The following is a 17,460-nucleotide window of genomic DNA, read 5'->3' on the forward strand; positions in this document are numbered from 1 at the left end:
TCCAGTCTGATCCTGCGCGCCTTAACTAGCCGAGGGTCCTTCTGCTGCACACAGCCATGCTCCCTGCTGGATGTGGTGGGAAGACACACATAGAGGCTGAGTAGATCCTGCCTGCCAGAGACCCAGAGACAGGCTTGACTGGGTCCCAGCTGAGGCACTGTCATTACCAGGGAACTGACCCTCAAGGTCCTGTGACCACTAAGTAGCTGCTTCCTTCATCCCACTGCAAGGCCTCAGGGCAGAAGCCAAACCTGGCTGTCTCCATCCTTCACCCTGGCACAGTTCATGGTTAGAGGGGGCACTAAAGGATTTTCTGGGTGGAGAAGAATAAGGCAAGAAGGGAGGGAGGGAGAAGGGAAGGAGAGAGAGAGGGAGGGAGGGAGGGAGGGAGGGAGGGAGGGAGGGAGGGAGGGAGGGGAAGGACAAACTCATGAAAGCCGCCCCTGCAGAAGTGGCCCATACTAAAGGGAACCGGCTTCCCTTAAAAACAAGGAAAGCGCTGGGGATTTAGGATGCTACTCTCAGTTAGGCACATTAGGGAACCAGGCAGCCACGCTTAGTCCTTGGTGGCCATCCCTCAGAGACTGGAGGACCGGGGTAAAGAAGAGATCCTGGATTCTGGGAGGGTCCCAGCATTCATCTTCAGAAGGCCTTGAGACCAGAGCTCACTGACAGCCCCAGTGCCACACTCCTTTTGGAAGCTTCTCGGTGGCAGCAGGGTTAAGCAGAGAGGAGCCTTGGTCTTCCCTGAGCGGTCAGAAGCACACCACACAGCTCTGTGATACAGTAGGCTAAGCTCTGTGGAGAGAGATGCATGCTGCTGGTCCAGGAAGCGTCCACCTTTGTCCCTTTGCTGTGTGACCCTAATTCCTACTGTGCAGGGGCAAGTGACTGAGGAGACAGCCTGGGGACAGTTCAGAGTTGTTTTTACACACACACATACACACACACACACACACACACACACACACACACACACACGAGTTGTTTTTGAGTAGGGGTGGGGAGGTGGGGAAGTGGTTTCTGGGTAAGAGGCTGATGCTGAAGGAAATACTTTGAGCTCCTCAGGGATACAGGGCCCTCAGGGACAGGTCACAGGCACAGTATGCTCTTGGTATCTGGATTTTCAGTGAGACCTGAAGCAGGGAAAGCCGTCTGCACAACCCAGCCGAGAGGACTCCTGTCTGGAGGAGCATTGTCCCAGGTCCCTATAATGGAGAGGGATCTGGGTTTGTGTTCTGCAGCCGATGCCCTGGCAGGAGGAATCATGACAGATGCTTCCCAGGCCAAGAGCCCCTCTTCATGGCTCCCACTTTGCCACTGTCAAAGACTGCCAGAGACAATGCACAGCCCTTCCTTGAGGTAGAGAGCCTTCTGGTTCATTGACAGGAGCCAGCCACTGTTTGAAGTTCTGCGTTCCTTCCAGCCCTTTGAGTTTAGGCATTGCTATTGTGCCCACTACCAGATGCCCACCTGATGTTCAGAAGCTGAACAGCTGTCCAAGAGCACCCAATCAGAAGGCCCTAGAAATGGATTTGAATCCGAAAAGTCTGAGCTAGCAGCTGGAGCATTCCTATCTGCATGCTCTCTCCCCTGTGAGCCTACACTCAGCCCCCTCCCTGACCCCACCGCAAATATACACACAAAATGGCTAGCATGGGTGGCACTTCCTAGCCCACAACAAGGGCCTCCAGAGCTCTCCCTCTGGGACCTGAAGAAGTCCTTAGTTAAACTTAGCTACCTTCAGACTCACCAGGAGGAGAGAGCCAGCCTAACCTAGAATCTGGAGCTATGGGCTGCTGGATCCCTTCCCTAGAGGGCGTGGCCAGGAGCTCTCACATCTGCTTGTTCCTCGCCTAAGAGGGGTTTGAAAGGTCAGTTTTTTTCCTCCTCAAAGTGGTTTGGGGAGGCAATAGTCCAGCTTCTGGTCATGGAGACACCACCCCTACCCGGAAGGCATGTCTCTGATTCCCATCCACTGTGTGATCAGTCCAAGCTTTGAGATGGACACTTGCCAATATGCTTTACTGTGCTTAACTGCTGGGTGACTGGTGCCCGGGTCGCTGAGGCCCAGAGGATACAGGCACACAGCCAGCAGGCTCTCGCCAGGAAAGATGGCACACTCAAACTGGGTCATTAGAGGAAACCTGAGGACAAAGGCTGTCGACAAAGGGGGAAGGGTCACTCCAGGGGCAGAGTGAGGCAGTGACAGGGCTCTCTCTCCACCCCTACACCTGTAGGTGCAGGTGGGCACCCCAACCAGAGGCCTGAAAGGACTGCTTGGAAATAGCCACCTGACAGGAGCTGACATTCAGAGCAGCGGGGGGAAAAGTCGGTACAAAGCTGCTGGAGGAGGGAGCTGGGGGCCAAGGCCTTGACTCACCCACGCTTTCTGGCTCCCTCTGCTGAAAGATCCAAGCCTCCCAAGTCTCAGGAGCCCAGTGATGTGACCCAAACAGAGGCCTCAAGGGTTGTCATACATCTCTGCTTGTCACTTTCACTGCCTTAAAAACAAGCTGCAGCTCCCATTTCCTGCAAAATAGAAGCCATGTTCTCCAGCCTGCATGCGCAGGCTCCGCCCTCATCTCTACCTCACAGCCCAGGTGCTCTGTGGAGCCTGCAGGATGACTGCATAAGCCTTCCTGTCATCCACATCTCCATCCTGCTCTTATACAGAAACCAGGTTTAGAACTGGGGTGTGGGTACATGCCTGTAGTCTTAGTGCTTGGGAGGCTGAGGCTGGAGGATCCCCTGAGTCTGGAAATCCAAGGCCAGCCAGCCTGGACAACATAGGATCTCATCTCAATAAGATGAGTTGGGGGACACACACCTGCAATCTCAATACTGGTTGAAGTGGAGGACGAGAAATTCAGAAATTCAAGGTCAGCCCTGGCTACTTAGCAAGTCCAAGGTCAGCCTTGGCTACTTAGCAAGTCTAAGATCAACCTTGGCTACTTAGCAAGTCCAAGGCCAGCCTGGGCTACATGAGACCCTTTTTCAAAACAACAACAACAAAAACAACAACAACAACAAAAACCCCCAGAGGCATACCTCTCTCTCATAAATAAAAATAAATCTTTAAAAAAAAATCAAGCTAGGGCTGGAGAGATGCACTGTGCTCTTCAGGAAACTGGGTTCAGTTCCCAGCACCCACATGGCGGGTCACAGCTCCAGTTCCAGGGGATCTGATGCTCTCTTCTGTGGGCACCAGGCACACACGTGATGCACAAACATACAAGCAACAAAACAATTACCCAAATAAAAATGAATTAAAATGCTAAAAAAAATAGTCATGCATGGCAGCATGCACAGCTTTCATCCCAGTACTCTGGAGGCAGATGCATGTAGATATAATGGAGTTCAAGGCCAGACTGGTCCATATTGTGAGGTCTAGGCCAGTTAGGACTACACAGTGAGACTGAGTCTTAAAAACAAACAAACAAACAAACAAACAAACAAACAAACAATATAACAGGCCAGGCGGTGGTGGTACACACCTTTAATCCCAGCACTTGGGAGGCAGAGGCAGGCAGATCTCTGTGAGTTCGAGGCCAACCTGGTCTACAAAGTGAGTTCCAGAGCAGCCAGGGCTACAAAGAGAAACCGTGTTTGGAAAAACCAACCAACCAAACAAACAAACAAACAAAAACAAAAAACAGTTGGAGTCAACATTTGACACTAAAAGCAGCCGGTGGCAGGCAAGCAAGGCTGTCCCTCTGCAGAGTGAGCCCTGTGAAACCCCCTCTCACAGTGCCTTGATTCTGCAATCCTACCAAAAGCCATTTACCTCTGTGTGTGTGTGTGTGTGTGTGTGTGTGTGTGTGTGTGCACACGCCAGAGGTCAACCACGGGTATAACTTCTCTTGAACTGTCTACTTTGTCACAGGGACCTGGGGCTTGTCAGTCAAATGAAGCCTGCAGACCAGGTAGCCCCAGAGACCGCCTCTCCCTCCTCAGCACTTGGATTACAAGCTCAGCTTTTGTTGTTTGTTTTTTTGGTAGCCCAGAATGCCTCAGACTCACTATGTAGCTGAGGCTGGTTTTGACGTCCTGATCCTCCTGCTTCGGCCTTCCAAGCGCTGGGATTACAGGGAGGCTCAGCAACTTTTTAATGTAGTTATCAGGAAGTGAACTCAGGTCCTTGTGCTTACCGGGCAAACACTACCGACTGAACTCTCCCCAGCTCCTCCGTTCCCTTTCTTAGCTGCTGAGATGCCAGAGGGAAGGCTCCACACTTCCTGACAGCCGAGGCTGCAGAGGACAGTGCTGCCATGAGACCTCTCCACTACGGTCCTGTGTCACGATCCCCACACCCAGAGGGAGCTTGTCTCCTGACAGCTGGGTCTCACACCAGCACAGTTCATTTGCTGCTGCTCCTGAGGAGTGACAGCAGCTTGAACAAAGCAATTAGGATGAAAAAGAGGCCCAGCTGCTTGGGGCCAGAGGAAAATAAACAGACCGGTCCTGTGTGTACTCCATGGCCAAGAGGAGCAATCCTTCACTGGGTGATTAGCTTTTCCAACCACAGCCTCCTCCATCCCTGGAAGGAAGACAGGGTGGCTGCTATTCCCGGATCCCACTCTGCCCAGGATGTACAGGTCACCCTTTCCTCATGAAGTCTGCTCTGCCCCCTAACCCCCAGCCCTCACTGCCTGGACAGAAACTTTCCCCACCACTCTGAAGTCCGAGGCTTGCTAGGTACCCCCCAGGGGTTTTTCTCCCAGTTGCTCTATTGACTCACCCTTTTGTTCTTTCTGTCAGCAGACATCCATTAAACACTACTCATTCATCTAACAGATGGCACGCATCCTTGCTGTGTTGTAGACACTGCTCTTGGTACTAGTGATACGTCAGTGAACAACACAAACAAAAGTCTCTGCCCTTGGGCTGGGAGCACAGCCCACTGGTAAGGTGCTTGCCTAGCATGTTGGAAGCCCTGGGCTCAGTCCCTAGCACCATGAGTGGGGAGATCGCTGCTCTCTTGAATTTCGAATTTTAGCAGGAGAGGAAAAGATAAGAAACAGGTGAAACCATAGCGGAGAGGATGGTGCTAAATGCTGCAGAGGAAAACAGAGGGCTGGAGAGAGAGTTCAACAGTGGAGAGGTCCTCTTGGAGAGGACATTTTGGGGTGTGTGTGTGTGTGTGTGTCTGTGTGTGTGTCTTAGTCAGTGTTCTATTGCTGTGAGTAGACACATGACCATGGCAACCCTTATAAAAGAAGGCACTTCATTGGAGCTTGCTTACAGTTTCAGAGGTTTAATCCACTATTGTCATGGCAGGAGCATGGTGGCATATAGGCAGACATGCTGGAGAAGTAGCTGAAAGTTCTACATCTGGATCCACAGGCAGCAGGAAGAGAGAGAGAAAGAGCCAATGGGCCTAGCTTAGGCGTTTGAAACCTCAAAGCTAACCCCAAGGAACACATTCCCTCCAATAAGGCCACACCCACTCCAACAAGGCCACACCTCCTAATCCTTCTCAAGCAGTGCCACTCCCTGATGACTAAACATTCAAATACATGAGCCTATGGGAGCCATTCTTATTCAAACCACCACAGTGTGTCTGTGTGCACATGTGTGTATGTATGTGTGCATAAGTATGTCTGTGTGAGTGTTTGCTTGTGTGTGCTTGCCTGCAATGTGTTCATGCACATGCATATGCCTATAAGCCAGACGACAGTTGTTATTCCTCAGATGCCGTCCATCTTCCTTTTCCTTCCTGAGAAAGGGTCCCTCATTGGCCAGGGAGCTCCAGGGACTTCAACATCTCTGCCTCACCAGTGCTGGATTGCCAGCCTATGCCTCCACACCCAGCCTTTTAAGGTGGATGCTGGAGTCAAACTCAAGTCTTTGTGCTTCCAAAGCAACATTTTACCAGCTGAACTGTCTCTGTAATCCCTTCATTACCTTTCTTTGTTGCTGGCTGGAGTTTTAATTTTTTTTTCAAGACAGGGTTTCTCTGTGTAGCTTTGTGCCTTTCTTGGAACTCACTCTGTAGCCCAGGCTGGCCTCGAACTCACAGAGATCTGCCTGCCTCTGCCTCCCAAGTGATGGGATTAAAGGTGTGCGCCACCACTGCCCGACTTGGAGTTTTATTTTTTATTTATTTATTATTTTTTATTTTTAAACATAGGCTCTTGAGATTAAATTCATGTCCTCCCACTGGCAAAGCAAGCATGTTACCAACTAGGCTAGCTCCTTAGTTTTGCTTAAAATTCTTTTTTTCCTTTTGTGTTTGTTTGTTTATTTATTTATTTATTTATTTATTTATTTATTTATTTATTTATAGACAGTGTCTCTCTATGTTGTTCTGGCTGTCTGGGAACTTGCTACGTAAGCCAGTTTGGCCTCCAAATCAGAGATCCACCTGCCTCTGCCTCCCTAGTGCTGGGATCAAAGGCGTGTGCCACCAGGCCTGGCTACTGCTTAAAATTCTCAAATGCTTAAATAAGTCAACTTTGGGAAAACTGTGTGAATGCTGTATGCTCATTACTATACACAGAAGACATCTCTACAAGAAGGTGCCACTCTGGGTGAGAAAAGACAAAGTGCAAAGACCCAGGACAGCAGGCCTGTCAGAGCCAAACCTCGAGCTCATTGAAGAAGAGCCCATGAGCTGACAGACCTTAATGTAACAAGAGTCAGTGCTCTGGATGCTAGAGAAAATGTTCATCACCTGGAATTAGAGGCAATGGAGGACCATGGGTCCTTACAGCATCACTCTGGAACAGGGCTGAACATTGGACTGACGTAATTATGAAGGGCTATGTATTTTTATTTCAATGACTTATCATTGCATGGCCCCAGACATTATTAAGTCCTGTGCTAACCTGTGGGTGTGCACAAGTCTGTGCATGCGCACATGCGAAGATGAAAAGAATCTTTTCCAGGACACAATTATTAAAATGATGGTTTTATTGCCCCCAAGACATGAACCAGCATCATCTCTGACCTAGCAAACTTACTTCTGCACATCTTTGCCAATTCAATATACAAATCTCTGTCTCTCAGATGATCTTTCCAACCAGCTTCACATTCTTCTAGTTCCCCCATTAGTGAGCTGAGTAAGTCATTGACTGATGATAAAAGTGTGTGTGTGTGTGTGTGTGTGTGTGTGTGTGTGTGTGTCTATTCACTGTTAGACAACCACAAGTGAGGGACTGTGGAAGAAATGAATGTAAAAAGAGTTTGCCTAGAATTCACAGGATACAAATGTCAGGGTTTGTTCTTGTGAGTCATAGACTAGACTATCACAAAGGCTAGAAGATTTCACACTCCTGAAGGCAGCTTATTTCAGGGTTAGGACACAGGTCAGGAGTAGAGGTAGCAAGTGACAGCCGCACACCAGGCTCCATGCCCAGGAAGTACCACACTAACGCTGTGTTCTCTACTTCTGAAGCCGGGGTTTTGTATGGCTTGGGTCCTGGAGGGTGGAGACGTATGATACAGGACCACTGAAGGAAGTCTGCCGGGCACATGGCCAGGCTGGAGGGCTGAAGCAGGCATCTGTAACAGAAGCTGGGTCTGGGTATCGCTTTTTGTTGTTATTGTTGTTTCGAGACAGAGTTTCTCAGAAAACCCTTTTCTTGCTGTCCTGGAACACACTCTGTAGACCAGACTAGCCTAGAATTCAGAGACCCTCCAGCCTCTGCCTCTGGAGTGCTGAGATTAAAGGCCGGCATCACCACCACCCAGCTCTGGGTATTGCTTTTAAGACTGGAGTTGTTTAACAGTGGCAGACCTCTAACTAGTGATTCTTGTAAGACATCATTTTATTCTGCAGGCAAGGAAGTGCCCAGCTCAGTTAACAGCATGGGACTTCTGCTTTTATCATCTGCATTCAGGTGGGGCTGCGCATACAACACAGAATGTCACAGAGATCAATGAGGGATGCAGGCAGATAGGACGGAAAACAGGAGCTAGATCAGCCAATCCTGCTGAAAGGAGGTGGGAACAGAGCTAAGAAGGAGGAAGAGGAAAGGCATTACAGGCCCAGGGAGTGGCCACAGCAGAGATTAGGAGAGAGATGGAGCCTCTGGCTTATCCAGGAAGGAATGCGCCCAGATCGGCAGGACTAGGCTCCTTACATTGTAAGTAACCCGGTCAGGAGGTTGACAATCTACTGTCTCATAGTGATCACAAAAAAGATAGGTAAAGGAATTACACCTGGGTGCTTCCTTTCCATTCCAGTCCCCAGAGCTACTGTAGGGAATCCTTGCTTCCTCCCACGGGCTTGCTCCAGGCTCAATAGAGTTTTGTCTGCTACAAGTCAGTCCAGGCTCACTCACAGCCTAAATGCCCCGGCTTCAGCTGATCTCCTGTAAAGTCTGGAGCTCACAGAGACACTGTCTGGTCCAGTCTTGCCCCTGTTTCCTCTTGGAGGGCCCAGACTCTCTGGTCCGACTCTGCTTCTCCAAACTGTATCCTCTCTCCTCTATGCTATTTATATATGGGCCTATTTCCTAGATTTTATCTCCCCTTCTCTGTGCTGACTGCTTTAGTATTCTTTTTATTGCAGTGTGGGTTTGCTTTTTAACTTTTTTAAATTAACATGTTGCTTTTAGTTTGAGGATGGAGGCAAATTATGTGTAAACCTTTTTTTTGTCATCCTGAGACTTCTATTAAGACCAAGTTTCCTAGGCTAGTCTCCAAGTTTTCTGCACCCAGACTGACAGCTAGGCCCAGCATTGTGTTGACACTTTGTATCTGCTAATTAGCAGTTTGGTTAATAGCACTTCATCCACTTCTCGCCACAGCTCAAGTGCTGACTATTCACCTACAAGCCTAGATAGTCGGAATAGTAACCCCACCCCTTTCCCTGAGGCTGAGACCCACCAGCTCTCAGCAGAGCCCAAGCGATTTGAGGACCCAGCCATCTGAGGTGCTCAGGGCTTCTTGGATATCCACACCACCAGAAAGCAGAGACCTGAGTGTCCCAACAGGGAAAAAGGAGTTTCCAAGAGCTCCTCAATCCAGGTTCACGAATCTGAAGTCATTCCGAGCTCACAGCTCTGGCAACGCGGTGGCCACAGGCCCAGTAGTGCCAGGGGGCAGCCGCAGGAGAAAGGTCTGTAAGGAGCCAGGACGAGGAAATCCAGCCTTCTCTCTGAGCAGCCGCCAGGTGCCATCTTCAATGGCATAGACCAACGTGGATACACGGTTGACAGTGTAGACGGTGTCCCCACGCACCACGGATGTGAAGAGTGCTCCCTTGCTGTTGACAAACTGGCCAGGTAGCGATGTCCACTGGCCCGTGACCAGGTTGAGGCAATCGATGGCACAGTGCAGGAAATCATCAGAAGGTCCATTACGCACCACATAGAGACTGTCGCGATGGGCCACCATAAAGTGGCCGTAGCTCTGCGAACGACACAGTTCAGCCACCGGCAGCCACTTGTCCATCTGCACCACGTACTCAACAACGGCAGTGATATCTGCCGGCCTCCACAGGCACACGAAGAGGCGGCCACGCGCGTGGGCACAGGGAACCCCTGTAGCTGGCTGCGGCAAGTCCGCCACGAAGCTCCAGCAGTCTGTGGCGGGATCGTAGCACTCCACGGAGCTCATGGGCGTCTTCTGGAATTCACCACCAATGGCATAGAGGCGGCCTTCAAAGCCGGCCAGCGCCAAATCATAGCGCGGCTGGTGTGGGCTGGGGAATTCACACCAGGTGCCACCTTCCGGGTCGTAACAGAAGCTCAGCTCCACTACCTCCTTGCTGGCTCCGCACACACCACCCACAATGTACAGCTTGTTGCCTAGAGTGGCCACGCCTGCCAGCAGCGTGCTGGCCTCCAAGGGCAGTGCGGCCAGCGTGCGCCACGCGTCCTCCTCCTCGTCCAGGTAGCACATGGTGCGCGATGCATCCTCCAGGAAGCCGGGCGCGGGCGTGTGCGTGCTCACGGCCACGTAGGTGCTAGGTCGCAGCGCTGCCACGTAGGCACGGGCCTCGGGCAGCTCCAATTCCGCCACCAGCTCGTGCGCACCGTCACGGATGAAGAGCGCAGCGCTGTGGAGCACGTCGCGCAGGCCGAAGGCGGCGGCCGCGTCGCACAGCAGCGAGCAGTTGTCCGACGTGACGCTGTGCTCCAGGAAACGCGCGAGCGCGGGCGCCTGCAGGAACGCGGCGCACTCCACCGCCTGCAGCAGCTCGTCGTCTGCGGCCAGCGCCGGCCGCTCTCCGCGCAGCACCCGCAGCGCCGTGCCGAAGCCCGCGGCGCTCAGCGCACCCAGACGCACCTCGGCCGCGCGCGCCTCCCGCATGCCGGAGCGGAAAAGCCCACGGAAGAAGCCGCAGTGCTCCACCAGCAGCGACTGCTCGGCCTGGAAGAGTTGGCCGTCCACCCACACCTGCACCGGGATCTCGGGACCTGGTGGCATGCTGAGCCAGAGGGGCGGAGGCTGCTGCCGCCGCTGGGGGGCCTAGATTTGCCTGGGGCCACTGACTCTGGGGCTACCCCGGGGCGGGGAGGAAAAAAAAACTTCCCTAGGGGATATAAATACCTTCCTGGCTAAAGATAGGATGGCTCATGTGATATGGCCCGCAGGCTTGGATGGCCGCCTGGCCCAGAGGACATCTGGACACCTGTGTGGTCATTCACTTCTATTAAGAGACTAATGACAAGGGCCAGCGATGGTCCAGCAGGTAAAAGTTCTTTCCTACAAACCTGATTGGCCTAGGTTCAACCTGGAACCTACATAAAGCTGGAAGGAGAAAACCCTCTCCACAAAGTTGTCCTTTGACCTCTGTATTCACACTGTGGCGTGCATCCCATTTCCACAGAGACCCAGTTACTTTTTTTTTTTTTTTTTAAAGAAACAGTGACAATACTGACCATATAACTGAATTCCCACTGCATGCTGGGCTTTGCCAGACCTGCTTGTAAAGACATCCCATTTAACTGGCACCATACCAAGTTGTTCCCACATATAAAGCATGTACCTCGGCTCTGTTTCCTCATCTTTAAAATGGGTTAAGAGCACTGACTGCTCTTCCAGAGGACCTGGGTTCAATTTCCAGCATCCACATGGCAGCTCACAACTGTCTGTAACTTCAGATCTAGGGGATCAACACCCTCACACAGACATACATGCAGGCGAGATGCCAATGCATATAAAATAAATAAGCTTTTAAAAATGAGGTCAATAGAAACACCTATTAACAGTATTGGGACAAATTCCATAAGGTGTTCTGAATGAGGTCTGGTAACTTCATGTGACTTGTCCAAGGTTATTCAGCTGGGGACAAGAGTTCATCAGCTCAAAAGGGCGGGGCGGGCAGGTTGAAGAGAGAGAACAAAGTGGAGCATCAGGCCAGGATCCTCAAGTGTGCCTCTGTCCAAGCTTGTGGCTAAGCCCAATCAATGCCCCCGACTCGTGTTTTGCCCGCACATATGTAAGTGCATCCCACAAATGCATTGCCATTGGATGCCAGAAGAGGACCTCAGATCCCTTGGAACTGGGAACTGGGATTGCAGACAGTTGAGAGTCACCATGTGAACATGAGTATACATGCTGGAGATCAAGCCAGGTCCTCTGGAAGAGGAGCAAATGCTTGCTCTTAATGCTGAGCAGTCTCTGGGGCCCTTTCTGAGTCTCTTTAAAAGCCCATTTCCTTTCATGTAAGGGAGCATCCAGTGAACCCCTTATAAGCAGAAGGCACCCCAGTGGGAAGCTGGTGTTCGGTCTTCACTTGCCTGACCCCTCTGTGGCTGCTGTCACCTTGGGTGAAGAAAAGGACAGGTGTGGGAGGATGGCATACCTGTGGATGAGGAAGTCTTCCTCATACAACAACTTAAATTTAAGCTACACTTAAATTGCATTGTGATAAGCACTTTGATTCCTAATCCTTGCAACACCCAGGAATAGTTACTATGGCCACATCCCTAATGCCCCTGTTGAACACAAAATATCCACTTACTTTTTACAGCAGCACTATGAGCTGGATTTCTTTGCTAGACAGGGTCTGATGCATCTTAGGCCGGCTTCAGACTTGCTGTGCCATGAGGATGACCCTGAATTTCTGATCCTGCCCAGGGTCTTGCAGCTCGGGACAGACAGCCCCAGGCCTCCTGCAGCCCAATCTGTGGCTCGTTCCCAAGTGTGCACGGCTTTCCTAGTTGACCATCTAACACGAGACCCCCAAATGTCAGATGGAAAGGAGTCTGGTGATTGCCTTCTCCTACCACTCCAATGCAGGCCAGGAAACTGAGGCCCAGACTTCCATAGGATGGCATATGCCCTTTGGGAGATGTTCAGCTTTGGTCCTCCTTTGGGAGGCTAGAACAGCTATCCCCTACCAAAAGGAAAGTAGGAGAAGGGTAGGAGACCTCCCCTCCCCTTTAAGACACAGACATAGAACGTGTAGATGAATCTGCAGACCAAAGAAAATGTGCCTCCCTTAAGGCGCTTCCTAGTTCACCCCATCATAACAGGCCTGGGGTGTGGGGACCACTTGTGTGAGCCCGGGAAGCCAGAGGCCTCAAAGATGCTGCCAGAAATATCTCAGATGCTTTGCCCCAGGGACTAGGCAGGAAGAGGGGAAGGAGATGGGGGTGGGGTGGGCAGAAGTCCCATGAGTACTATCTCAGGCCCTCTGCCAGTATCTCTCCTTCCCTGAGACCAGATGTTGGCTGGAAGGGCCTAGACTGTTTCCAGCAGTAGGCATGAAAACCCCTTCTTGGAGACAAGTGAACACTGTAGTGTCAGATCTTTGCCCGTATTCTTGGGAGGCCTTGGTGACGGGAAGAGAGTGTCTGGTCCGGGAGGCTTCCAGATGAGGGGGGCTTTTCCTCAGCTATGAATGACAGTGTGGAACTTGACAGAACACTGTCTACTGGCCCTACAGCCTGCTCCCCACCTAGCCTGGCTCTGTCTCTCCACCTGCATAGTCCTTGCCTCAGCAAGAGTGGGACTAGCGAAAGCAGGCTGCCAAGAGCCCAGGGCTGCTGTAGAGTTACCCTCAGCTAGCCCATTCCAGACACCTGGTAGAAGCCAGACAGCCAAACAGAGCCATCACAGGCCTCGCCTAAGAGCAGGAGGTAAAAATCACACAACTCATCCAGACTGAATGAAGTTTAGCCTCCGTCCATTTTTACCGCAAGTCAAGACTTCTTGAGTGGGTGGGGGCTCATACACACACCCTGTTTCCACCTTCCACGGCCTGATGGTGGAGAGGGGTCCACCTAAGGTGGAGATCATGCTTCTGAATCTGGGCGGAGACTCTGCCCTTTGGTCCCACCCTCAGGGCCCAGCTGGTGTTGTGTGCAGCTGGGAGTTTCCTCCTCCCAGATCCTGAGTGGCCCTCTGGGAGATGGAGAGGACAAGGAACTGTCTTGGCTGTGGGCAGCCCACAGAGTTCCCAGGCCCTGCCTGACCCCTGCCCGACCTCTAACAAACCCCCTCTCCACTTTGCACTCCCCACACTGAGGGAGATTGGGGGTGGGGAGGAAAGGCAGGCACCAGGCTCTGAGCCTTGGAGGAGCACAGACCCAATCCTTATTCATATCTGCAGCTACACAGCTAACACCCAGTAGGCTCGCTCTCTTTTTATTTAATTAAAAACAACTTTTAAAAGATTTATTTATTTAATTTTTATATATGAGTGTCTTGCCTGCATGCACATATGTGCATTCACCAGGTGAGTGCCGGACCACATGAGTGCCTGGTGCCTGCAGAGGTCAGAAGATGGTGTTAGGAATGGTTGTAAGCCACCAGGTGGGTGTTGGGAACCGACACTGGCCTCTGCAAGAACAATGGGTGTTCTTAATTGATGAGCCATCTCTCCAGCAGGGCCTATTCAGTGGAATCCTGAGCCCCAACCTTCTGGAATTCCCAGTCAGCTGAGGGAAATCCAGTTTCTGTCCCAGAAGAGCTTTGTCTGATGGAAGAGACATAACCTTTGTCCCTGGAGAAAACACCCCCTCTCCACCCCCTGATTTGGTGGTGGAGCCTCTTTTCAGTCATGGGGAAGACAGTTCATAGGGCAGGGGGTACCGCGCAGCTCGTGGAATTGGGAGAAGGATGAGCACTTGACTAGGAGTCAGGCTTCTCGCCTGGGATTTGGTGCTGTGTGACCATCAATCTGCCAAAGCTACTGAGCCTCTCCAGGCCTCAATTCCACATCTGTGAAGCGGGGTTTGCAGCACACATCACGGGACAACCGTAGAAATCATGTCGTGTTGTAACCCTGGAGATGCAGTGACATCACAGAGTTCCCAAAAGCTTAGCTCTCTGTGCGGTTGCCCACGGGTATCTTGGCATCAGAAAAGACAAGTCCTACATTTCTTGCCTGTTCATCCCCTACCTGCTTTGAACATCTATTGAGCACTGAGTGTATGCCCATTGCTGGGCCCAGCAACGCAACCTCCACATTTTAGGTGTCTGAAGTCCTCTATAACAGCTTTGATTGAGGGGAGCAAACAATGACAGATGAGCTACTTGACTGAACAGAATACTTCTCTCTCTTGCTTTCTTTTTAAATTTATTTTTTTTCCTTTTTTTTTTTTTTGGTTTTTCGAGACAGGGTTTCTCTGTGTAGCTTTGCGCCTTTCCTGGAACTCACTTGGTAGTCCAGGCTGGCCTCGAACTCACAGAGATCCGCCTGGCTCTGCCTCCCGAGTGCTGGGATTAAAGGCGTGCGCCACCACCGCCCGGCCTTAAATTTATTTTTTAAAAAGTTTTTTTTTTCCCATTTTACATACCAATCCCTGCTGTGAGATAATGCTTTTGTACACTGGTTTAATAAAACGCTGATTGGCCAGTAGCCAGGCAGGAAGTACAGGCAGGATAAGCAGACAAGGAGAATTCTGGGAAGAGGAAGGCTGAGTAAGGAGATGCCAGCCCACTGTCCAGGGAGCAGCATGTAATAGCACACAGGTAAAGCCACGGAAAATGTGGCAACGTATAGATGAACAGAAATGGACATAAGTGCAAGAGCTAGTCAGTAGGAAGCCTGAGCTAATGGCTGAGCAGTTTTAATTAATATAAGCCTCTGTGTGTTTACTTGGGCCTGAGTGGCTGTGTACCAGGTGGGACACAGGAAATCTTCCAGCTACAAATCCCAGTCCCCCTCCCTCCCCTTCTCCCATCCTCTTCACCTTCCCCCATCCCACCCCCCATCTACTCCTCAGAGAGGGTGAGGCCTCCCTTGGGGAGTCAACAAAGTCTGGCACACTAAGTTGGGCAGGACCAAGCCCCTCCCCACTGTGTCAAGGCTGAGCAAGGTATCCATCCTGGGAAATGTGTTCCAAAAAGCCATTTCATGCACCAGAGTAAGTCCTGTTCCCACTGCCAGGGGCTCCCAAAACAGATCTAGCCACATAACTGTCACCCACAATCAGAGGGCCTCGTTAGGTCCCATGCACGTTCCCCAGCTGGCAAGCCAGAGTCCATGAGCTCCAGAATACCTCTCTCTTGAGTGACGTGTCCAGATGTCTGCTCCTTGACCTCTTGGTAGGTGGTCAAGAGGTATGTGCTGTGGAGGGAATTATCGATACTTTTATGGGCCGTGGGCCAAGTTTTGGGTGGAATACTTTCGTGTTATGTCATCTAACCTTTAATATTATCTCAATTTTAAAGATGAGGAACTGAGATCAGGAAGATTAAAAAGGGTCTGGCGGCACGTGGCGTACTCCCCAGGCCTTCCCAGGCCAGGCCAGCGTGTCAGAATACTAGACAAGCAGCTGGCAGAGGAAGGGGGCAGAGGCCAGGCAAAAGAGCTGGTTAAAAGAGGCCATCTCCTTCCTAAGCCTCGGACTTCCAACTTTAGACAGGGCCTCTTGGGTAGTCCCAGTTTTAAAGACGAGGAACCTGGGCTGACAAGATGGCTCGGTGAGTAAAGATACTTGCTGCCAGGTCTGATGACCTGAGTTTGATTCCCAGAACCCACACGATGGAAGGAGAGAACTGACTCCTTCTTCTGACCTCCACACATGTACTCAACAAACAAACAAACAAACAAACAAATAAATGTAAAAAGATAATTTTTAAAAGGTGAAAAAACTGATGCCCGGTTGTATTTGTTCATTTGGGGTGTGTGTGTGTGTGTGTGTGTGTGTGTGTGTGTGTGTGTAGGTCAGAGAACAGCTTGCAGAAGTCAGGCATCTCCTTTTACCACAGATACATGGGTCCCAGGAATTGAAGTCAGATCATCAAGTGCCTCTACCCACTGAGCCATCTGGCTGGCCCTACTTTCTTTCATTCTTCCCTTTCCTTTTTGAGACAGAGTCTGGTGCGGCCTGTGCTCTCTTGTTCTCCGGAGCTTGTAGTGGAAAACGATCTCGTACTTCTGAGCCTCTTGCCTCCAACCCTGAACAGCTGGGATTACAGGCATGTACCGTCCGTCACTAGAGTTTATTTGGTGCTGGGGACTGAACCCAGGGCTCTGTGTGAACTGAGCCCTAGCCCAAGAAAGACTTTAAGCAGCCCTCCCACCTCCCACCAAAAGGGCAACGGCAAAGCTCTCATCTGTAGGGCCTGGGCAGGCTCCACCTTGCCTTCTCCAGCATTCCTGCAGTGAGACAAGATTTTTCCCCCGTGGACGCCATCTGGAATGTCTGCATAGGACTGTAACCGGCCCGGGGAGGTGGCTGGAACTAGGCTCCCACTTTTTCAACTCCCACAACTCAGGAAAACTTTATCCATTAGCTGTTCAAGCAAGTCTGGTCTGAGGGTATAATCTAAACAAATCCCTGTGGTACCTTGTAATCTTTATAACAGCCGGGTTACTGTGCTTCCCCTCAACAGCTAGACCAAGTCAGAACTCACATCCTGTCCAGGAAAAAAAAAAAGAAGAAGTTTTTTTTTTTTTTTTTTTTTTTTTTCTTGGCTAGGAGGAATGCCCTCTGCCTGCTGGCCAGGCTTCCATGTTTTTCTTTTTTTTCTGGTGGGTGTAGCAGGACCACAGACCTTAGGAGGCCCCAGATCTTAGCACAACTGATGGAAGTGCCATTCAGACTCTAAATCTCACCACATAACACCACCTGCCAAAACAAAAACAAAGACCTAATCCATCAAAGTCCGTAGCTCTGGGAATACCTCTAAATGCACTAACCTTGCTTTTTCTTGTTTTAAGTTTTAGTGGCATTTATCAGTCATGCACAATAATGGGTTTTGTTGTGACGTTTTCACACATGCATATAATGCATTTTGATCATATTCACTCCCCATGTCCCCTCTCATGCCCCTACCACTCACTTATCCCCTTCCTCTTCCCAATTAGCCTCCTTTCTATTTTCATGCCTTTTTGATTAATTTTTGGTGACCCAATGAGTTCAATTAGGATTACTTAGATAGAGGAGCAAGGATGAAGCGTTTTATGTTTGTTTTTGAGATGGTCTCACATGTAACTCAAGCGATCGTGGAATTCACTCTCGTAGCTCAGGCTGGCCTCCAATTCACCACAACCCTTCCCTAGCTTCCCAAATGCTCTGCCATGAGGTCTTAGACAGAGGCACAAGC

The 17,460-nt window shown here is 50.8% G+C and overlaps 1 protein-coding gene across 1 annotated transcript; it reads right to left on the reverse strand.

The window, feature by feature from the left end:
- Nucleotides 1-9,003: 9,003 nt before the first annotated feature.
- Kbtbd13 (kelch repeat and BTB domain containing 13) lies at nt 9,004-10,380 on the reverse strand. The gene has a single exon (XM_059267204.1). It carries the CDS (start codon nt 10,378-10,380, stop codon nt 9,004-9,006), a length of 1,377 nt encoding a protein of 458 aa, XP_059123187.1.
- Between the last annotated feature and the right edge of the window lie 7,080 nt (nt 10,381-17,460).

This window comes from Peromyscus eremicus, chromosome 7 (assembly GCF_949786415.1).
Source record: "Peromyscus eremicus chromosome 7, PerEre_H2_v1, whole genome shotgun sequence".
Taxonomy (NCBI): domain Eukaryota; kingdom Metazoa; phylum Chordata; class Mammalia; order Rodentia; family Cricetidae; genus Peromyscus; species Peromyscus eremicus.